General features: G+C 32.8%; 1 protein-coding gene across 1 annotated transcript in view; it reads left to right on the top strand.

Annotated features, from left to right (window-relative positions):
* LOC139706088 (zinc finger protein 420-like) overlaps window positions 1–24,709 on the top strand; it is a 37,382-nt gene that overhangs the window by 2,361 nt on the left and 10,312 nt on the right. Inside the window, 1 exon segment of the mRNA XM_071613738.1 lies at window positions 21,265–21,391. Coding sequence (XP_071469839.1) covers window positions 21,265–21,391 — 127 coding nt within the window.

Raw genomic sequence — 24,709 nt, 5'->3', positions numbered from 1 at the left:
ACCCAGTGCCTCACATGTGCCAGACAAGTGAGCTACCACTGAGCCCCAGCCCCAGCCCCCTGGAACATTTTTTATGGGGGATATTGGAGATTGAACTCAGGAACACTTGACTACTAAGACACATCCCCAGGGTTTTTTTTTTTTTTTGCTTTATTTAGAGACAAGATCTCACTGAGTTTCTTAGCACCTCATTTTTGCTAAGGTTGGCTTTGAACTTTTGATACATCTTCCTCAGCCTTTTCAGCAACTGGGATTACAGGCTTGCACCAACACACCCTGCCCCTGGTACATTTTTAATACCTGTTTTACATAGATTTTAACCAGTAGCTTTAACTTTTTTCTAGTATATGTTTGATTTGAATCCATAACCCAGAAATCAGTGAAACAGAATCTATTTTTTATCTCTAACACTGCTTTCAGTTATGAGAGTGTCTGAGTTAAGATTTCCCATTAAAGAATCTACTATGTGTTGTGTTCTCATTCTGATCTCCCATATGACCTAGTTCTGAGTTTTAGAATATCTGAAACAAGGTTTCCAGAGATTCCTTTTTTTTTTTTTTTTTTTTTTTTGGAGTATTTAGAAAACACCACTCTCTGAGTCTTGCCTTCTAGGGACCAGTTTGAATTTTAAGTGTGAGCTTCTGAAGGGATGGACTAATTGGATGCTTTGCAGCTGGGAGGCATTTTCTGATATACTTTCTATCTAAAAGGTACTTCATTTGTTTCCTTTTATTAGATACTGTGAATAAAGATACAATGTGGCAATCTTTAGCAAAAGGATTCAAATTCCTTTACATATATCCAAAGTTATTATTAGTGGATTGTATGACTTTTTTTTTTTTTTTAACCAAGAATTATTATTTATATCTTTTTATTTATTTAAATAATGGAGATTAACCCCAGGGCACTTTACCATTGTGCTACATACCCAGTCTCCAACACTTTTATTTATTTATTTATTTTTGAGAGAGGGTTTTACTGAGTTTCTTAGGACCTTGCCAAGTTCTTGAGGCTGGACTTTAACTTGAGAATAAACCCCTAGTTTTCTACCTCTTATCCTCCTAAGCCACTGGGAGTTCAGGCATGTAGAACTTTGCACTGCTATCCCAAATTATTACTAGTGGATTATGTGGCATTTTTATTTTGGGCTTTTAAAGAACCTTAACACTTTTATAAAAAATATATATTTATTGGTTTTATATTGTCATCAATATTTTTACATATTTGTCTACCCTGGAATCCCTATTAATTATGGCATATTTACTTGGTTTTGTTTGGTTTGGTGCTGAATATTGAACCCAGGGGTACATACCACTGAGACACATCCACATTACTTTTTATGTTATATTTTGAGACAGGCTGTCACTAAGTTGATTGTAGCCTTGTTATGTTAATGAGGCTGTCTTTGAACTAACAATTCTCCTGCATCATTTTTCATAGCTTCTAGAATTTCAGGCATATGCCACCATACATGACAATTTTAGATTTTTATAATAGCCATTCCAACATTTTCTGCATAGGCTGCAGACAATCTATTTGATTAATGCATTAAATCCCTGAGGCAAGTTTATGTGAAGTAGCCAATGTAGGAGTGTTGTGTAAAGATTATCAAGGATTGTGGAATGTGATAGACATTATTATCTAAAGTACATATATGAAGATAGGAATTGATGTGAACATACTTATGATGTGAATATACATATGACAAATTGTTCTATATGTGCAATAAGAATTGCGATGCATTCCGCTGTCATGTATTTAAAAAATAAAACAAAATTAAAGATTTCTTTATATGTATTGCTGAGAATCAAACTCAGTGCTTTGCACATGCTAGCAAAGTAGTCTACCACTGAGACACAACTCCAGTCCATGTACCCAGCTTTTTATACTCTTTGTAGTAGTCAGAAACAACTTTAAAAATTGCATTTATATCACTTTTCCTAGTACAGTAATGTATTGCTAACTAAACTTATCCTTAGTATTTTTAAAAAAAATAATCTAATGGATGACTGTTATTTTTTTCCAGAGATTATTTTATCACTTCTTTAGGGCTTGGTGAAGGGTCTTCTTTTTTTCAGAATGTAGATGTCTCCTATTATCAAATGGTTCCATGCTAAGTGTGTTGAAAATAATGATTCTAAAAGTTTACAATTCACACATTTCCAAGACTATAGGGGAAAGGGAAAGGACAATATTCACAACCAGGAAACCATTTCCCATGGAAGCATAGTATCAGTGTCCAACCTGGAGTGTAATCCAGATCTTTCAGTGATAAGGTTGTTTAAGAACTACAAATGTAGGTTTTTGGGATCCTCTAAAGTACACTGAATGGCTTTAAATCATTTACTCTTCTTCAAAATAAAATTTCTACTACCTACTTAAATAATAAAACAAGGTGAATGAGATTTAAGTTCTATGGAGGTACTAAGATTGACCTTTAATTATAGTTTATAAATAGTCAAATAAGAAGGGCCTTAGAGTTGTCTCATCTTTTCCAATGCATGATATGGAATACTTAGATGAACTGACATGAAATAATGAAAATGCATTTCCGGGAAGTGATATCACAGAAATTTTCAGGGTAGAATCTTGGAAATGTGGGAAAAATATATTCATATACATATGCATTTCTACTGAAAAAATAAGTGATAAATACATGAGTATGAGAGTAAATTCAGTGTGCCTCATGCATTGTAGGTTGAAGGTAATGATAAAGGAGTAACTGAGGGATCCAGAACTCTATAATTGTGGGAGATATTAATAGCAATTTAGAAAAAGATAATATAGTTAAATCCCTTTAGATTTGCCTCTGTCCTCTGTTCTTCTTATAAATTTAATTCTGTCAAATGAGATTATGTGGGTATGGTTCTCTCTGAATTTATGTTTTCTCTTGTTTTTAGGATTTTGTCAGCTATGTCATGTAAAGCCCTGTCCTAAACTCACTTTGGAGCTCTTTTACCACCTGTTCTGGACTGCAGAGCAGAGACTCACCTCACTCATTCTGTGCAATGAATTGACTTTTGTCAATCTTTGCAAACAATGGTTGGGAGAACAAGGATATTGGAGGTCTTTCATATCCTATAATATGGTTGTCAGACCCTGTGGGTTAAAGGGCAGTTACTTGCTATGTTAGAAACATCTTCCCTATGAGAAGGGCTTATCTATATTTTATGTTTTGGAAGCCCCATAAACACAGAAGAGAAGCATTTATGGTCACAAACAAAGGAATGCCAGAAGCCATTAGATGTGAAAAAAAAAAAAAAAATCTTAGAGCTTTCAGAGGTAAAAAGTTTATTTCTGTTTTCTGTAAGAAAACTAAAATTTCTCTTTGGCCTGACAATATTTTGATGTTTTAAACTTGCTTGCAATTTCTACCTGTGTTTTGAATTCCCCTATGCCTGGCTATCCCTTACCAGATATCAACCCTCTCTAAAACCTTACTGGTGCCTCATAAATCCTGGCTCCCACTGACCAAAATACAATTCTCTCTAAATCTCAGTGGCAGCTCATAAATTCTAATGTCTGCAGCTGAATTTATTCCCTCCCTTGAAATGTTAGCCATGTAGATCCTTAACCAGCCATCTGCCTTTGTATTATGATTGTCAAAATCTTGTTAGCTGTAAGTACCTTAGACACCCACTTCCTTTGTAACCTTTTGTGCTGTAAAAACTTTTTCCTGAAGGTCAGGGGGATGATGTCTAGCATGGGATCTTGTAAGAGACAGTCCTGGCCAGCTTTTGTGTACACGATACAATCTTGATTTAATTTGATTTAAAATTTGAGTTGGTGGTCTTTTCTTTGTGTTTTGGTTCAACATTAACCTTTTTTTTTTAACTTCACTTTAAATACAACCAAAGAACACAACAAAACTCCTGTTTATGAGCCAGATGCATAATAATAGTCATTCTTTCCTGAAAGCACAGTATTCATTAAAGAAATAATATAAGCTTAAAAATTAAAAGATAGCTCAAATATCAAGGGAGTTTAGGAGTTAGAAATTTTTTCTTTCAGAATATAGGTAGTAAAATAGGAAAAAAGATAAAATGTGAAGCATAAATATATAAAGTAATATGCAAAAAATATCACCAAAATATTTATTACAAAAAAATCATATCTACAGAAATGGTTCAAAAGAAGCAGTCTTTTTGTCAGGGAATAAACATTTGGACAGGAATGGAAGTTTTGGTTCTCTTTTTAAGTAGTTTTACCAATAGTGAATAATCTTTACACTATTTCTGCATTTTACTGGTTGGAATTAATTATAATTCATATATCTGTGAAAAAGATACTGAATGCAAAAAAATATTATTGCTCATGTTTAAATCACCTACATTATTTGATCTTTCCCTTTTTAAACTAAAAATCTGCATAAAACCATCTCCTAATAAATATCTCTATCTGTATATTAGCAGCAACTGAGTTATAAAATTTGCTATGATAACTTGTCTCTTCATGTACTTAAAGACTATGAATTTGCTGCTTAGCATTTAGGTATAATTTTTTATGGTGTTCTCTAGTTATTTACGTCTCTGTGCCAAGTTTTATACCAAGCTCTTAGTATGTGCCTTAATTACTCTGTGTAGCAATGTAGGATCCATGTCTTATTTGTGACACTTTGTTCCCAGAACTGTGTCTAAAGGGAAATATGTACAAGATGATTATTCAGGGAAAAAAATCTATCTAATATTTTATTTTATATTTATTTATATATTTATGTATACATATTTTATTATTTAGAAACACTTTGGTCTTAAACTACACTGATTCTAGTGTATTTAGCTTGAATTGGTTGTGAAAAACAAACTAATAAGACTTTTCTCTTTGTTGTTTGGTGATTTCTGCAACCTCAGGAACCTAGTGAATAATGGCAGAAATAAATAAGTAATTCTCTAGTTTGAGGCAGAATCATCAAACTAGATGATGTTTTGCTTCTGCTTTCTATCTTGATCATTAGATCACATACCTTTAAATTTACATGGAACACTTTTGGAATTCTTTTCTGTTAGTTCTTCTAAAAAAAATCAAAGAAAGTGAAAAATAATGCAGGAAAGATAAATGATTAATTTAAAGCAATTCATTTCTTAAAATAAATATTTTTTTTAAATTACAAAAAAATTCTGAAAAGTTAGAAAAGTTAAAAGATTTAGAAATAGTCTAAGGCAACTTCTCTTTTGCTCAGGACAGTAGACTATATCTCCAACTCATTCCTCTCTAGAATTGGACTGTGTGCAAATATGAAAAAAAAAAGTGCTAAGATGCCCCACATGGCTTATAAGTTTTAAAATCCTGACAGGAGCTCAAATCTGCCATTTTTCTACTTTACAAAATACAAAATCTTAAATTTGTATACTTAACAAACATTTGCAGAAGTGTAATTTAAAATGACCTAAAAAAATGAAAAAATCATTGAAGGACTGACCCACTGAACATGAGGGACTTATAGTATTGAAGCCCTTATATTAAATGTCTTTTTATCATTGTCAAAATTTTCCACGTTTATATTATCAATATATTAATCAAAATTTTTATGCATTTAATAACAAATATCTTAGTTCCTCTTTTACTCAGTCTTTTAAAAAATTAGTAATAATTAATATTAATAATTTAATGCTCATGCTTGTTAAAGTATGAAACATATACTTTAAAAGCTATGGCTATAGCAAGTGAAAAATCCAGCCTAATTTCCTCTTAAGATTGGAAGCCATCTCATCACAAAGGCATGAAAAGTTAATTTCTGCTTCATTATAAATTACTGTGATTTGTAAACTTGCTTGAAATGCCTGCCAGTGCCTTGAACTCACCCATGTCTGGTTTTCCCCAATGAGATAACAACCCTCCCTGAAACTTTAGTGATGACTCATAAATTCTGGCTCTCCCTGACCAAATAACAACTCACTCTGAAACTTTAGTGGTGCATCATACATTCTGATGTTGTGATCTAAACTTACTCCCTAAGTGCTGAACCATTTAGACCATTAACCTACTACATGCCTTTGTATTATGCTTGTCAAAATCCTGTTGTCCATGTAAGGTCTCAAACACCCCCATTTTGCAACTTTTTGTGCTATAAAACTGCAGTCCTAGAGAACTGGAGTGCTGTCTTCTTTTCCCATGGGTTTCAAGAGAGACTGTTATGCTCAAATGCAGGACCCCCAAAAGACCACCAGAGACCAAGATAGATGTATGCAGCAAATAGGTGTTTATTGTGAGCTAGCTCAGTCCTCCACACACACAGCAACTGGTGGCTTAGAAGCCCTGAGCCTGGGGTTTGCAGCAGTTTTATACACTCTTTGGGGAAGGCAGGTACCCCAGATACATCATAACATCTCTTGGCAAATCATCACACACCTTGGGAAAATCATAAACAACTCTAAAACATGATTAGCATATTCACTGGTGGGAACAAGTTGGGTAAGGGTGATTGGTTAGTAAAAGATGGGGATTCATTTGAACAGATTGGCTTAGGCCATGAGGGGAGTATGTGCTGAACTATATGATTTCCCAAAATGTTATCAACCACCATAAAGTACTGGGAAGGTCATCTAGCATCTCAGGTATTTTCCCTGTCTCATGCTGATTGGTGGCTGCTAGGGGTTTGCTATGGATCCCCACCTAGCCTGACTGAGTCAGGGACACCAGGCACAGCAGATCTCTCCTGTTATTTGTAGATAAACAACTCAGCAGGGTGGGTATGAGCCTAGGAGTGCTCTGTGTGTCTTTGCAAGGACAAGAGTCATGCCCCCTTCCTTGGACAGTCTTTGCTCTGAGGTAGAGGTTAGTTTCTCACCTTGTACCTTATGTTTTTTTTTTTTTTTTTAATGTATTTTTTTTAACTGTAGGTGGACACAATACCTTTATTTCACTTATTTATTTTTTATGTGGTACTGAGGATTGAACCCAGGGTCTTGCACATGGAAGGTGAGCACTCTACTGCTGAGCCACATTCCCAGCCACTTATGTGTTGTTTTTATTGGGCATTTTTACTTTAGGGGGTTTCTTCCCAAAATCATGGCATTTTCAGGGAAATGGATGGCACTAGAGCAGATTATGCTAAGTGAAGCTAGTCAATCCCTAAAAAACAAATGCTAAGTGTCATCTTTGATATAAGGAGAGCAACTAAGTACAGAGCAGGGAGGAAGAGCATGAGAAGAAGATTAACATTAAACCAGGATGACAGGTGGGAGGGAAAGGGAGAGAGAAGGGAAATTGCATGGAAATGGAAGGAGACCCTCATCATTATACAAAAATTACATATAAGAGGAGGTGAAGGGAAAGGGGGAAAAAAACAAGGGAGAGAAATGAAGTACAGTAGATGGGGTAGAGAGAGAAGATGGGAGGGGAGGGGAGGGGGGATAGTAGAGGATAGGAAAGACAGCAGAATACAACAGACACTAGTATGGCTGTGTGTAAAAACATGGATGTGTAACCGATGTGACTCTGCAATCTGTATACAGGGGAAAAATGGGAGTTCATAACCAACTTGAATCAAATGTATGAAATATGATATGTCAAGAGCTATGTAATGTTTTGAACAACTAATTAAAAAAAAAGAACTCAAAAAAAAAAAAAAAGCAGCACTCAACGACCTGAGATTCTAGCCCTTATCATGTCTGGATTGGATCATATTCCCTGTCACTCAAAAAAAAAGGCTCACTTCTCTCATATTCAGTGTTCATGATCTGAAGCTCCTTCCAATCAAGAGCATTTTGTGGGAACTGTCCAATCCTGTGTGTCATCAGGGAGGAGGAGGGTGGGCTTTCACTTCTTATCTCCTGAGTCCTCCATTTTTTCCATTTGAGTCTCACACTTCAGAGTCACAGGCTGTTCTACTGTACAGAAACTGAGGATCCCAAGTAGTCCTACTCCTGAGAACCAGGCAATGGTGAGTGTACATTAGCCTAGCAAGGGAGGCTGGGGCAGAAAGACTATTGGAATCACAAGACTGGCTGTGTTGTAAACAGGAGCTAGCAGATTGGGACTCTGGGCAGTCTTTGGAGTCTGCAGACTTAACTCATCCACTGGGCCACTATGTCCTCAGTCCTACTGGCCAACCAGGTGGGGAACATGTCAGTGGCAGAGACTCTTTGCTGCCTTCCTTATGCTCAAAGGGCATCCTCAGCACCTGCATAAAATACTATGTGGCAGGGGTGTCCCTGCAGCCCAGATGCTGGAGATTGACAGGTGGAATAATTATCAAAATCAAATCTTCAAGGGCCGTTTTCCTGCAGGAGAGGAGCTGTCATTTTGGGATAACTAATTTCCTCTTGAGCGAGCTAATTTTCATTTTGACATTCTTTTATTTTTACTTTCTTCATTATTATTATTAAAGTTAGGTGAACTGAGGGATACTGTACTACTTAGCCATATCCTTGGTAATGAAGCCAGATTTGCAGATAGGTAGTTAGTGTAGTTAGATAAATTGGGTCTAATATCCAGTAAAATCAAGAATGAACACCATATTGAGAATGGAGTCCAGGAAAAGGGGAATTGAAAATGTGCCCAAGGCCCTGAGCCCATCCCAAGGAAATTTTAATGAAGCAGCTCACAGCAAACATGGAGATGCTAATCCAAAACCCCTCCTGCCCAGATTATTCCTTCTGCCCACCTGTCCTCCACACTTTGGGCCTTCCCACCTACATTTCATCACTGCAAGAAAACAGAATAAAGGACAACAATGTGACAGGAATGCCGGATAGCTGAAGGAAGACCTTAGCTATAAGAAAGCTAAAAAGACCTTAGCTTAAAACAAACAAACAAACAAATAACAACAACAAAAAACCCTTCCATGGATTCTACCTCTTGGGTCCCCTTTTTCCTCTGGGGAGAAATCTTTTCTACTGTCCTTTAATAAAGCTTCTATTTTCCACTCTAAACTTGCCTTGGTGTACTTCTCTGGTGTTATACTTCAGCATTGGGGAAGAAAGGACTCTTCACCAGTAAACAGCCCTAACATGTTTAAATTTATTTTGAGAAAGGTCCTAGCTAAGTTGCTAAGATTATTTTTGTTATGGTTTGATTTATCTAGACTTTGCTATTGCAATAAAGCATACTGTTTTTACATGCATAAGTATTCATATGGGGATCTTATTTATATTGTGATTCTTTGATGATTATTGTAATATTATAATTTCACAATATATATGAATACTTGGTCATGATAAGTTCTTTTTTTTTTGCTCTTATATTTAAAAAGGTTTTTGGCTAAAGTTACTTATAATTTTGTATATGAATTTTAAAAATGTATGCTTTACTTTCTTATTTCATTTAAAGTAAAGCTTGTTGATCTTTTTTTATTATTATTGCATTATTCTTGTATTTAATAGTCAGGTTTATTTTGACATAACCATAAAACATGGAATATAATTTGCTCCACCTTAAGTATCCAGTAGTTCCCCTTTCCCTATTCTCATACTTTCTTCTATTGTATATTTATTTATAGTTTTTTTAAAATTATTGCTTTATAGAATACACATAAAAATAGACTTCACTGTGATATATTCATATTTGTACATAGCAGTTTTCGTGAGATATATTGTGGGTTAATTTGGGGGAAAATTATCACCTTTATAATGATGAGTTTTATCATCTGTACATGGGATGTATAATTTAGTCCTCTATGTGCTTTTTGTGACTTTTATTATAAGTTCTACAGATTTTGTTTCTAAAAATGTACATATGTGAAATACCACTTGCATAAGGCACCTATGTAAAATTTATATACAGTGTTTTCTGCTGTGTTTTAGACTGGATATTTTATGAACTGTGACTGGCCCTAGTGACCATTTTTTTCCTACAGATTATTTTTTATCTCTTCCAAGATGTGTATTGTATTGAGCCATGCCCTTGGGCTTCAAGTGTTTGGATGAGTACCATTGCATACTTATATGTTATCAAGGTCCCATATGCTCTAATTTCAGTAAGTCTCTGTGATGGGGAGTATCATGTATATTCAATAGCAAAATAGTTTCCACAAATAGATACTAATTTAAACTTCTTTTGAGTTAATGATTATTCATTTGTTTTAAATGTTCATCAATATTACGTAATTTTTCCCATGATGGGTTTTTATTTTGCATTTCTTTAATTTGTAAAGCTTTTGAATTTTTATAGTTAATAAACATATCTCTTGTATAAATTTGCATTCAAATTTCTGGCCTTTATATCTTTTTGGCTTAAAAGATGAGAAAATGGATCAAAAAATGCAGCTAGAGTTTGTTTTCATGAAAAAGAAAAAGGTTTAAATTATTTTTTAAAATTGCCTTTTTTCTTTCCTCATTATTTATTATAGGCTTCTTGTATGATTGTAAGTGTAGGTTATGTAAAGTGAATTCTAGGGCTTATCTTTGGAAATTACTACAGGAAAAAAAATAAGAAATATCTCTACACTATGGCTGCAGCAAAATGAGTAAATTTCCTAAAATCATGGTAATTAAATTGTTAAATGACAGATTTACTAAATATCCACTCCTTAAAGAATTTTCTTCTGGAATATTTTTGGCAGTGAATCATGAATTCTATTATCTGGATTTGGGGGTTTAATATAAAATCATATGGACTGAAATTTGGCCAATCCTAAAAATATTCATACATAATTTGTTGTTTACTTAATGATATGTTGTGGAGATAGCAACTAATGAACATATTTATTTTTAGAAATAGTTACTTTTTTTCTTTTCAGTTTCTAATAACCTTTAGATTTATTTCCTTACTGAGTCACTCAAGGTCACTGATGTGTTTCTTTTCATTTTGTAATCTCTAGGCATTTACTCTTCTAAGAAATCTGTCTTGAGAGCTCTGTTTCTGAAGAGTATCTTAACATGAAAGAAAAAAAAAAAAGTATTTATGTTGCCCTGAAATGTATTCTCAATGCACTCTCTTCAAAATGGAGAGAAAATAATATTTCCACCGACTGACATCCCTGTGTTAGAAGCTAATAATACATTGATGGTCTTTGAAGAAATTTCATACAGTTCTGTCTTTGGGTAGTTTTCTGTGGGCTGCTGAATTTCCATTTAGTATCCAGATACCCATGTTTTTTCATCTGTACAATGAGAATAATTTTAGAGGGCACAGATGAATAATGCTCTTCATGGAGGCTATGAATACCTGTATGTTCTGTAGTGCACAGCTGACAAAGGCCTGGGAGACACTGTGCAGATACTAATTGATTAACAATTATCTGCCACTCTCATAAATTTTCTTTCAAAAGCTTGTAATAACTTTAGGCATTTATGTCATCCACATTCCCAAGTATAAAAGTTTAAATCTTTCTTTTCTGAATTCCAAGTTCCAATTCTCTTGTGGTTCAATGTGGTACAAATAATTATGTTTCTTTTTTCTTTTTTTTTACACTGTGTTTCTAATAAAAATGTTCTCAGTTCCAAACCTATATTTCCCATGTCCAGGTATGTTTAGAAAATGACATAGATAATTGTATTTGATAATTTATAAAGGAGAGTTGAGAATACTCCTTGCTTGTGTCTCCCTTCCTTAGAAACTGAACCAGAACTGTTCTTGGTCCTGAAAAGGGAGGACCATAACCAATCAGATATAAAAAAAAAAAAAAAAAAAAAAAAAATGTTGATTGATTGTATATTCTCTTCTTTGTTCAGATCCTTGGCCCATTTCTCGATTGGGTTATTATTATTATCATCATCATTATTATTTGCTTAGTTTTTTGATTTCTTTATGTACCCTAGAGATTAGTGCTCTATCTGATGTGTGAGGGGTAAAATATTCCTCCTAAAATGTAGGCTCTGTCTTCACCTCACAGATTGTTTCTTTTGCTGAGAACAAACTTTTTAGTTTGATTCTATCCCATTTATTGATTATTTGTTTTAATTCTTGTGCTATCAGTGACTTATTATAGAAATTGGGGCCTAATCCCACATGATGAAAATTAGAGCCTGTGTTCAATTCCATTAGACATAGAGTATCTGGTTTAATTCCTAGGTTCTTGATACACTTGGAGTTGAGTTTTGTGCTTGGCAAGAGATAGTGGTTTGTTGAAGAGGCTATCTTTTCTCCAGTGCATGTTTTGGCACCTTTGTCTAATATATAATAATTATAATTTTGTGGGTAAGTCTCTGTGACCTCTATTCTGTACCATTCGTCTGCAGTCTTTTTTTTTTTTCCAAATGCAATGCTGTTTTTGTTACCATTGCTTTGTAGTATAGTTTAAGGTCTGGTATAGTCATGCCACCTGCATCAATCTTTCTGCTAAGGATTGCTTTAGCTATTCTTGGTCTCTTATTTTTCCTGATAAATTTCATGATTGCTCTTTATATTTCTATGAGGAATGCCATTAGGATTTTGATCAGAATTGCAGTAAATCTGTATAGTGCTTTTGGTAGCATTGTCATTTTGATAATATTAATTGTGCCTATTCATGAGCAAAGTAGATCTTTCCATCTTCTAAGGTCTTTTTTGATTTTTTTCTTTAGGATTCTGTAGTTTTCCCTGTATAGACCCTTCACCTCTTTCATTAAGTTGATTCCCAAGTATCTTTTGGGTTGTTTTTTTTTTTTTTTTTGAAGCTAGTGTAAATGGGGAAGTTTTCTTCATTTCTTTCTCATAAGATTTTCACTGATATACAGAAATGCCTTTGATTTATGGGTGTTAATTTTATACCCTGCTACTTTGCTAAATTTATTTACTAGTTTAGAAGTTTTCTGGTGGAGCTTTTTGAGTCTTCTAGGTATATAATCATATCTGGCATTTGCAGGTAAATGGATAGCATTGGAGAAGATTATGCTAAGTGATGTTAGCCAATTAAAAAAGAAAATGCCAAATATAAGGAGCTGATTCATAATGGGGTAGGGAAGGGGAGCATGAGAGAAATAGATGGATTCTCAATAAAGAAGAGGGGTGGGAGGAAAAGAAAGGGGGCAGGGGATTAGCAAGAATGGTGGAATGTGATAGAGACCATCATCAAAAGTACATGTACGAAGACACAAATTTGTATCACCATACTTTATATGCAACCAGAGATATGAAAAAATGTGTTCTATACATGGAATAAGAATTGTAATGCTTCTGTTGTCATTTATTTTTAAAAATCGATAAAAATATGAAAAAAAATTGTTCATAAATTATATACATTAAATATGTGCATGTTATATATAGAATATATGCATATATATATATATATATATATATATATATATATATATATGCACACATATGTTTATATATAGATCTAGGGAAAGGCAAGTCTCTTTCCTGAATTTTTAAAAATCAATTAATTTATTAATTTGTTCTAACTTGCTAATAGATCAGAATGCATTTCACTTCATAGTACACAAATGGAGCACAAAATTTTATTTCTCTTGTTGTACAGAAAGTATAGTTACAAAACCCATGTAACTCTATTTTGTGTACAACAAGATTTTCATCTCATTCCACCATCTTACTTACCTCTATACCATCTCCCATCACCTCCCTCCACTTTGTCTTATTCAAAGTTTCTTCATTTCTTTCATGCTACCTTTCACTTCCCTCGTTGTGGATCACCATCCACTTAGCAGAGAAAACATTAGGTCTTTGGTTTAGGGGGATTGGCTTACTTGCCTTAACATGACATTCTCCAACCCTTAAGAAAAGAAAATGTTATAGACAGGCCATTGGGTCTAAGGCCATGTCATAAAATAAGAAATATACCATTAATCAATTTAAATAATAGACTCAAATCTTTGGATCTGGGGGAAAATACACACACACACACACACACACACACACACACACACACTTGCACTTTCTGGTTAAATCTCCTTGCCGTCAATCAGGGCAGTTTCTCTCTAGTTTTTTATATCTCAGGAGAAATATTGGTTAAAAAAAAATGTATCTTTTACCTGTAGCTTAAAAAGAAGTTATCATGTCCTTCATCTTCCTGAACTCAGGAGAAGCATAACTCTCAAATATGGTTCTGTGAACTGAGATTTTCTGTAGTCTTGACATCGTTTTGAGGGTGCTGTTCCAAAAATACATATACTTTATTAGTAATATTTTAAATACATAATGGGAATTTTCACATAGTGGAAATTTTGGGTTATAGTATAAAATTCAATTTTTACTATTTTTATATGAATTCTAAAAAAATAATTATCTTTCCACCTCATACAATTTTAATGTTCAGTCTGTTTCCATACAAGAGAAGTGAACTGAAATTTTACGGGATTGTCACTGTATTATTTCCATCCATAAATAATGTATTTACATGTATAATCTACAAATTCAAAAGGCCTCATATGCAAGTTTAAATGCAAATGCTTTTCTGGGTTGGCTAGATTTTACTTCTCCAAGGATACCTTGCCTTAAATTTGCTGCAGCCTGAGGATCTGGATTTCAATTTCCAGAGCCTCAAAAGAAAATAAATAAATAAATAAATGTACAGACAAGACCCTACAATTGTGACATCATTTATTTCTGGATTTAAGGTTATGTCCTGTCTCTCAAAAAACTCACTAGGCTCAGATTGAGCATATGAAGACATAAGTTGTGTCCAATCAGGAGCCCTTATATAAGTATTGTCCAATCTACACATTTCAGTAAAGAGAAGTAAGTTTTGACCATCTGGTGTAAAGTCTGCCAGAGTGGGTATCCATTTCTATGCTCCCTCACTAATGTTCAGTGCACCTGATTTTTTCTCCTGTATAGGTACTTTGTGATTTATAGAGAGGACGTGTGGTTCCTAAAAATACAGTAAATGATGAGTGTGCAGTTAAATCCTGAGACTGGATGGTGAGTCTGGTTGAAACTGGCTGCACTGACTATGGTGGGAACTGGCAATGGTGGACTAGAGTCCCTGGTGTAATCTTTGGTTTCTGCAGTCCTGCATCTTCTGAGAAAGGTCAGCTATGAGTCTCCACTGGCCAGTCAACTGGACCATATATTAACAGTAGACCCGGAAGTCCTATGTATCCTATAGAATATCTTCAGCCCTACCTTAAATTCTATGTGAGAACATTTGTGGCAATATTTCCGAATCTTCTCAGATTGTGTTGTGGATTCTGGAGTGGGGAGATCATCACAATCACAACTCCATATATTTTTTCCTCCAGGAGGGGGGTGAGATACTCTATAGGTATCTCAGTTTTTCTTTCCTCCTGAATTCATTCTCCTTCTTTTTGGAGATTGTGGTATTGTGGATTGAGCCAGAGGTACTGTACCACTTAGCTACATACCTGGTAGGTTTTTTTTTATTATTTATTTTTTTTTATCTTCAGACAGTTGCTGAGTGTGATTTTAAATTTGTGCACCAGTATTGTGAGTTGTATTTATATATAAAACTTTAGCTTCCTGTTCAATGACAACTTCCCCCTTTCCCAGTATTATCAGTTACTTTACCCATCTTATATTTCAAATGAACATGGTATTTTCAATTGTTATACCAAAAACTGGATGAGACTTTAAAGTATTTTTTTCTCTCTGAGTGCAATGATGCATGCATATTAATTCCAGAGACTCAAGTGCCTAAGTCAGTAAGATTTCAGTTTCAAGTTAAACATCAGGAACTTAGGTAGACCAATTAGACAATTAGAAAAACCTGTCTCAAAATTTTAAAACATGGCTGGGTATGTAGGCCAGAATTAACATGCTCCTGTTTCAAATCCCCAGTACCATAGAAAAAAAATCAAAAGCAAAAATTTTTGTTGTTGTTGTTGTTTATGAGCATTTTACATGATTGAAAAGTAAAGAAGAATTGCTTGATCTTGGAAAAATCATGTGTTTCTATTCTTCCTTTGTGTCTCCAAAGGCAGACAACCTGTCAGAGTGTCTTTATGCTCAGATTTCCTTTTGTGGAATGTATATGAGAGCATTCTCATTCCCTACTCTAGTATTTTCCTGGAACTGTGTTTCAGAACTATGTAATATGAGGACCCCACAGCTGGCAAATCTAATGTCTCTCGCAAGTCCAGACCAGTACTTGGGGCTTTTCTTGTTCAAGAGCAGTATAAATGTAGACAGCTTAGTTTCTCAAAGAAGTAACTGAGAGAACTCTCATCTTCCATTTTTTTTTAAATGTCTTCACTAATTTTATAGTCTAGCACAGTGTTTCTTTCTTCCATATTCATATAATTGGAGTACTACTTACTATTCCACTTTTTCAGAGTAGCCATTCTAACAGCTGTTCTCAAGCTGCAGAAGATCTTATAGTTGGCTGGTGCACTAAAATTCTGATGCAAGCTTTTTAAATTCCAGGGTGTCTTATGCTCACTGGAAAAAAAAAATTGATGTGCACCTATTTTAGAAATAAAGAGGGATCTGTGATTGTAACCATTTTTCTTCACTAATATTAGAGATTTTAGCCCATTACAATGTTTGTACACCAATGTGAAACCACTCCTTTTTGATCTAGAGAGATTTGCACCTGCACAGTTACCAGTGCTTTCAATGCTTTGAGGTTTCAGATATAGTCCATTGAATGGAAAAAGTTAATATCAGGACAAATTACTTACAGAACGAATTGGTTAGGTCTGGTGTTATTAGTATAGTGAGCTGGGTGAGAGAGCTCAGGAAGTGCTAAACTGCCACTTTGGATTTCAGTGGGGGTCTGTATTTCCCTGTTAATTTTTTGGTACTGTCTAGATAAAAGTTCAACTGTCAGTAACAGCTCTTTGCATTTTTAGAGAATGTTGGCAAATCCCTCTAAGGGATTAAGGGGTTCCCCTAAGATTTAACACCTCTTCCATCTGGTCTAATGGAATAAAGCCCATGGATCTTGCATGGCCATAGAAAACCACTTATTTTCCCCCCCCTGGAGTTGATACTCATGTATATCTTATTCCTTCCTCTGTGTGTACAGATAAATTAGCATTCAAACTACAGGCAATTTAGAGTTAAATAATATATTTCAAACTCAAATCAATCTTCCTTTATTTATATTAACACTGGATTTGGGCATTTTGTTCCAGTAATTTTGCATATTGCTCAAATCAGGAAAATCTTCAAGTGCATTTTACTCATCTCTTGGTAGATATTTGTTTTTTCTAGTTTTCCAATGTGTGTGCCTCTAATTCCTTTACAGTTTTAAGAAGGACTCAAAAGAGGAGTATATATTTATTTGGTGTATCCATAAATGGAGGGAGATTTATATTCTGCTTTTATTTATTTTTATTTTATTTTTTTTTTAATTATCTCTCTTTATATCTGCTGTTTGGTGGATGCTTGTGTATAATTCCAATGTCACACCCATTCTGCACACAAGTCCCTTCTTTTGATCTATGCCTTTATTCTAACATCTACCTTGAGGTTGGATTGTAGCATTCACTCACATTAAATATTTTATTGATATGTTTTGATTTATATACTTATAATAATTAACAATAAAAAGATATTTGCATACATATGAATTGCCCTATGTACTTTTCTGTATTGTGATTTCTTTATCTTAAAATTACTACACTCTTGTAATATTATAGCATGCATTAGTGTCAGGTAATGATCACTAGTACATTTGCCCTTATTTTTTTTTTTTTTTTATATTTATTTTTCAGTTTTCGGCGGACACAACATCTTTGTTTGTATGTGGTGCTGAGGATTGAACCCGGGCTGCATGCATGCCAGGCGAGCGCACTACCGCTTGAGCCATATCCCCAGCCCGCATTTGCTCTTATATATGAGAGAGTTCTTGCCTAATTTTATATACATTTATCTTTCCAGGAAAATTTTAGAAGTTTTTGCTTTGATTTCTTCTTAAACAAAAAGTAAAAAACGGTAAAATTTTGACCAGTTATTATTAAAGGGTACCTTGGGGAAAATGATCATTTTTATAATAGTTTTATCCTTTGTAAATATGTTGAATATTTGAGTCTTTTATGTTCTTTTCTGTATTTTTATTTTCTCAAATACTGCATATTCCTTTTGTAAACATACTTACATATGAAATGCAACATTCATGTGACATCAGCATAAAACATACATGGTATTTTATAGTATTTGTCAAAGTGGATATAATACATCAACAAAAATTCTAGCTCCTAGAATTTACATTTTACAAAATTTAATAATTATTTCTTCCTCTTTAGCCATGCCCCTTGATTTCACCTCTGGAAGAATATGGCTGTATTCTCATGTACAGTTGCTGTAATTTTAGTCTCTGTTTCCTGTGTGGGTGTATCATATACATTTTATTACAAAACAGTTTCTACAAATGGATAATAAAAGCTTAATTATTATTTTTCTCTTTTGTGAATGTATTTATTCCACATATTCATCAATGCTATTTAATTCATCTATATGATGTGATTTTATTCAATGTTACCTAATTTCTAAAGATTTTGAGTTTTTATGATTATTGAACACTTAGATATATCCTTTTTTAAAGTGACTCTTCAAGAACTTTTTCTGTTTTTCTTTTGCAATCTGTATTATTTCTTCTTCTTATAAGCATTTGATGATATGTGAGGAAAATAGGGATTCTTATTACCTTGTCAGTTTTGCACCTTTTAATGTAATCACTTGATGAATATATTTTTGTATTAATATTTTGTAGTTCATAAGTTTAAGCCTATTATATTCTATAATTTTGAAAACAAAAACTATTTTTTTTTTCTTTTGTGATATTAGGGATTCATCCAAAGTGTCTTAATGCTGAGCATATGCTCAGCTCTGTTTTAAATTTTATTTCTAGATGGGGTTTGCTTAATTTCTTCAGTTGGCCTTAAATTTTGAACTTCATGCCTTAGACTCCAGAATAGTAGATAGTTCAGGTGTGAACCACCATATGAACCCTATCTTTTGTATGTAAACTTTTGAGCTTTGTACTTTCTTATATATTTCAGTAATATTTATTAATAACTTATATTTACCATTTAGTGTGTCAAAATATGTTGTTATGTTTTATGAGTGAAGGGATAAAATAGCATTTTATTATTACACTGTTTTCCCAATATCCTAGCAAGTTTTAAGAGTTTTGTTGTTGGTGTTTTCTGTAGTTCCACCATTTATTTTATTATGAGGTTTACCCTGATTGATTTTACTTCATAACATCAATCATGTGGCATCATGGTATTTTGGTCAACAGTAGACTTTATGTACAACCATGGATCTAGCAAATATCTTAGCCATGTACTAGTCTATGCCATCTAGATTCTGTCATTGCACTCAGAGAATTGGAAAATTGCACAAGATTCTTAGGATAAATTTTCCAGAGTGTATTTCCATAAAGTGAGAAATCATTATATATGCCTATATTTGCAATTATACACTGTATAATTGATATAATATTTTTTGTTGAATTTTCAAATTTGCTAGTGCTTTCTTTTTTAATTTTATCTGCTTTTTTTTTTTTTTTTTTTTATTTGTACTGAATATTGAACCCAGGGGTGCTTAACAATAAAGCCACATACTCAGTCCTTTTTTTTTTTTATATTTCATTTAGAGACAGAGTTGCTAAGTGCCTCACTAAGTTGCTCAATACAATATATATAAGACAATATTATATATAATATTATCTTAGAATTTATGATCCTTTTTTCTTATCCTCCTCAGTCACTGGAACTACAGTTGTCCATCACTAGACTGGGCTCATTTGCTTTTTAAAAGCACCAACATTGATATTGGTAACTCTGTGTTATTTTTATCTTAAATAGCTTCTAATTTTGCTCTTTTCCTTAAGACTTTCTTTACTTTAATTTTTAAACTTTACTTTTTATTGGGATGGATGATTCGATAAGAAATTCTAATCATTTTGTGGATTACTAAGTTTTTGTATGTTTTATTTTCACCTCAGGTATAGATGAATTCCAATTTTTGCAGCTGTATGGAGGTCTAAGTGAAACATAATAACCTGTGTGGATATTGTTAAAGAAATGGAACCACAATTTTACCCAGTTTTTCGACTGCACTGTATATGCCCAAAGGACATAAAATCAGCATACTACATTGACACAGTCACATTAATGTTTATAGCAGCACAATTCACAATAGCTAAGCTATAAAACTAACCATTCAATGATGAATTAGTCCATTCAGTGATGACAGGATAAAAAACTGTTGCTTATGTACACAATAAACAATGAATCAGCCATAAAGAAGAATGACTTTATGACATTTGCCAGGAAATGGATGAATCTGTAGATTTTATGCTAAGTAAAACAAACCATTTCTTTGAAACCAAAGGTTGAAAGTTTTTGCTCATAAAGTGGGGAAGGGAAAGAAAAGAATATCAGTAGGTTGCACAATAGTAAACAAAAAATAAATAAATGAATATATAAAAGGGACAGGGATAGAAATATAAAACATATATCTCTAAGTTAATCCTAACATCGTATCCACCAACAAGAACAGAATTTTTATTAGGATAAGATATATCCCATGCTTACATAATACCATAAAAATCGATATTACTGTCAAGTAGAACTAGAAAGAACAAATAAAATAGAAAACAAATTATATTTGTTTGAAGAGCTATATGTATATTCTATATAAATATCATACAATATAAACATCGATCAAAGTGTATATATATATATATATATATATATATAAAGTTTATATATATATATGATCTTTATAAAGTTTATATATATATAAAGTTTATATATATAAAGTTCATATATATATATAGTATGTTAAAAATGTTAAATTATAAAAAGGAAAACTCAAATTTATATATATATAAAGTTTATATACATATAAAGTTTATATATATAATGTTAAAAATGTTAAATTATAAAAAGGAAAATTCAAACAGGATTGTTGTTGCTATTTTTATATTCATAACATACATAAATACTATAAAATGTTTGAACTTAAATAAACTATTAAATATTTCCATTAAGTGGTCTGTCTACCTTGTTACATTTCAAAATTTCTCTTATACCATTGGTATTGGAATTACTAGAGATCTCACTACACATTCAGAACAGCCAACTCTATTAGAGAAATAACAAATAAGATTCCACACATTAGTAAATCTCTGATTAGTGGTTGTACAATTAAAATTTGAGGATTTCCTTTCTTAATTACCATAATTTTCTCATCTGAATAATATACATAATTTAGATCATGATATAAAAAATTAGAAAATATATATTTTTAGGGTAATGCCTGAGTTTTATATTATTTTTCATAAATGTGGAGTATATATACTTTTTTGAACTTAAATCACTTTTTCTGCAGAAGTAGATAATAGTATCATGGTGTTCCAAAACACCACCTACATGATAGTCTACTAACTCTCATTTCAACTTCAATTACATTACAGACTGTGCAAATGTTCATGTGGTCAATGTGTTATTTATTTGCCTATTCTTATTTTAGGAACTGTTAACATTCAGGGATGTAGCCATTGATTTTACTGAAGAGGAGTGGGAATGCCTTCAGCCTGCTCAGAAAAATTTATATAGAGATGTGATGCTAGAGAACTATAGAAACTTGGCCTTCCTGGGTAAGTTTAATTTCCCTTTAAAATTTGAATTAATAATTATTATTTAATTTACTTCTGTTGCAGAGTATCTTCTGGGAACTTCTCAATAAGAATGAGTTTCAGATTTTTGTTTCAAAGAACAGGGGCATTTTTATACAGATATTTTACTCTCTCTCTCTCTGTGTGTGTGTGTGTGTGTGTGTGTATATATATATATATATATATATATATATATATATATATATATATATATATATAATTTTACTCTTTAATCTGTCTCTTTCTTTGTGTGTTATACATCCTTCACTTTAGATAAGTAGTACCTAGTATAATTTAGTGATGTAAACTATTGTAGACTACACATACCAGGGGACACAGTTGAGTCATTCAAATGTCAAGGAGAAAACCAAACTTAAAAATGTTGAAAGAGTACTTATCCAGTAGAAGAAATTTTCAGAAGCTTAGGTTTATTTATTTTGATTGTAATCATTGAGTACATACTGCCCTATATTTATCACATTTTCAAATTCCTTGTTGTTCTCTATTTTCTTCTTTAGTGATGTCCCAGTTTATTCAGATTAACCACCAAAACTTACCTTTTGTTGTGAGGGACAGCATGATCTGTTTCAAATCCTCTTGTGAGGAAGCCTTTAAAGAAGGAAACAGAAGAGAGAGACACACACACAGTGAAAAGGAAAAAAAAAAAAAAAAAAAAACTGTCCACCCCTCTTAACAGCTGCACATATAATACCCCAAAATTACATAGCTTCTGATACCATGACTACATTCTAACCCAGTGTTTCTTTAACCCCAAGTGCTAGATAACCAAGATTGGGTACAGTTAATACAAATAAAGAGCCCCTTCTCCATGAGGACATTACCACAGAAACTAGATAGTGCACCTGTAGAGTTGTCTTAATAGCTTCAGGGAGAAAGTGCTGGGCATTACAATTGTGGGACTCAGGGTGCCAGTTACCATCACCCCCACACTTTCCTGTCTATTTCCAAGGTCAGAATACCTAATACCTCCCCTCTTTTTTAAGGCCTTTTGAATAAATAATATTACTTATCTCCTTAATGCTGATGGGGGCAAAAAATAGGGCAGGCATAGACAACAGCAAGTTCCAACATCAGTAAACATCCACCTATGAAATTGAGTAAACATGAAGTTAGCCATTCCAACAAGTCTAAACATCCATCATCTTGTTGAACCTTATTAATTATATCTTTAAGGTAATCTAAGTCTTTTGAAATAAAATTACTATTATAACTTAAATTGAAGGAACACATGTTATTAAACTTCTGATATCCTTTATGATGTAACAATAACACACAATCAATTGCAGCATGATTGTCAAGTATGGCTTGACAATGTTGTTTTTGTTCTTCATTAAGCCTATTTACATCCATGGAGGCATGATTAATACTGTTTATGATAGCATAGGCGAGTTTCATAGTAGTTTGCACAACTACTGAATCATTACAGTTTTTATCAAGAGGAATAGACCTTTTATGAATAAATTCCACAGGATGGTGACCTATTAAATACTATGTGGATGGTAAGGACACATTATTCTGCTAAGACAACAATGAATACCATGAGACATTTTTACAGGTATATAACAATTTCATGCAAGTGAGTCAAGATATTGTAATGGGTTCTAAAAGTCCAGGATCTGACAGTACTGAATTTCCCACAGCTGGTGTACAAAAAACAGAGAACATTGTTATTAAGACTAAAGCATTTACAGAGTTTTGTGTGAGTTTAGCAAACAAAATTATCTAGAGTATATTCTAACCCCATTTTAGCCAACACCTGTTGAGCTGAGGCTGTTAATGGTTTTATACCCCCCAAGTAACTAGAATTCAAGTATTTTGGGGTCCTCTTTTAATGTATCTCCTCTTTTGAGGAGAATGATTATTCTCTTGTTTGGATGGACTCTTCTCATCCATGGTTAAATGAAACTTGGAAATCAGCTTGTGAAGTCCCTGATGTTCATTTATAATTGCTATTTTTCATACATGAAGCTGGAGTCCAAACAGGACATGTTGGCATAAGTGTAGCACTCTATGCTTTTCCTCATGTGATCAAAGGCATAGGATCTTGTCATGCTGGTGAGGTGGAACCTCAGATATTACATAATTTTTTTTGGTAATGGCTGTTTGAGAATAAAATGTCTCTATTCAATGCAGATGACCAATTTTGAGTATTTACTTTATGTTGTATATTGAGCACATTAACTGTAAATAAAACAATATTTAATGCATATTAATATAAGAGAGGATAGATCTTTGTTTGTTTCTGTTTTAAAAGGCAAGTATTAGGATAGAATTTGCTCACTCAACCAAAGCGTGTCCAAAAGAATTATGAGAAATTTCATGATTTAAAACTATATCTCATTGATTAAAAATTGTGCAAAAGGATGAGATGTAAAGGCAGGGGCATTATCCATCTTTAAACAAATAGGGCCTCTAGGAGAAGATCATGCTTGGTTTCTTTCCATGCTCTCTGCTGGAACTGACTTGACATTTTCTTTTTTTAGATTCAATTCTGGTAGTAAAATTTTTTCTTTTGTTTTGTGTTTTGCAATAATGCATTAGTAATCATAAATATTTTGAAGTGAATAAATCATTATACTTCTACTTTGTAATTTTTTAATGTTTTTTGTTTTTTTCTATTTTGATTACTGATTTAATTTCTGGATCATTGTTTTTTTATTGTGGCATGCTTGGATTCTTTTCATACTTTCTATATGTATCTATCATATATATATATATATATATATATATATATATATATATATATATATATAGAGAGAGAGAGAGAGAGAGAGAGAGAGAGAGAGAGAGAGAGAGTCTTTGACTATAATATCAATCCTACACAAAACACAGTGTGTGTGTGTGTATAATATATTTATATATATATATATATATATATATATATATATATATATATATATATATATATATATATAATCTCACTTCTATTTATATATATTATAGATTTTTAATTTTTACAGTATTTTACAAGTTGCTTAGACTTGTCTTAAACTTGGTACTGCTTGATAAGCCTCTCCCATATTGGTAGAATTTCAGATTTGCACACTAGGCATGCCCCTCTCATTTTTTTCTTAAAGAATTATTCACATAAACATTGTGCTCATTGATGTTAATATTTTTCAATTTCACTCTCTAAACTTTTTAAAATAGTTATTTAGTGTTCTTTGAGTAATTCATAACTGTCAGTATCATAATGTTAAATTCTTAATGTTTTTTTTTTCTTTTTTTGTCACTTGGATTTAACCATGCTTCTCTTTGTTTATATTTGCTGTATTATTT

The sequence above is a fragment of the Marmota flaviventris genome, chromosome 6 (assembly GCF_047511675.1).
Source record: "Marmota flaviventris isolate mMarFla1 chromosome 6, mMarFla1.hap1, whole genome shotgun sequence".
Taxonomy (NCBI): Eukaryota; Metazoa; Chordata; class Mammalia; order Rodentia; family Sciuridae; genus Marmota; species Marmota flaviventris.
The sequence above is the reverse complement of the archived record's forward strand: the minus strand, read 5'-3'. Positions and strand labels throughout refer to the sequence as shown.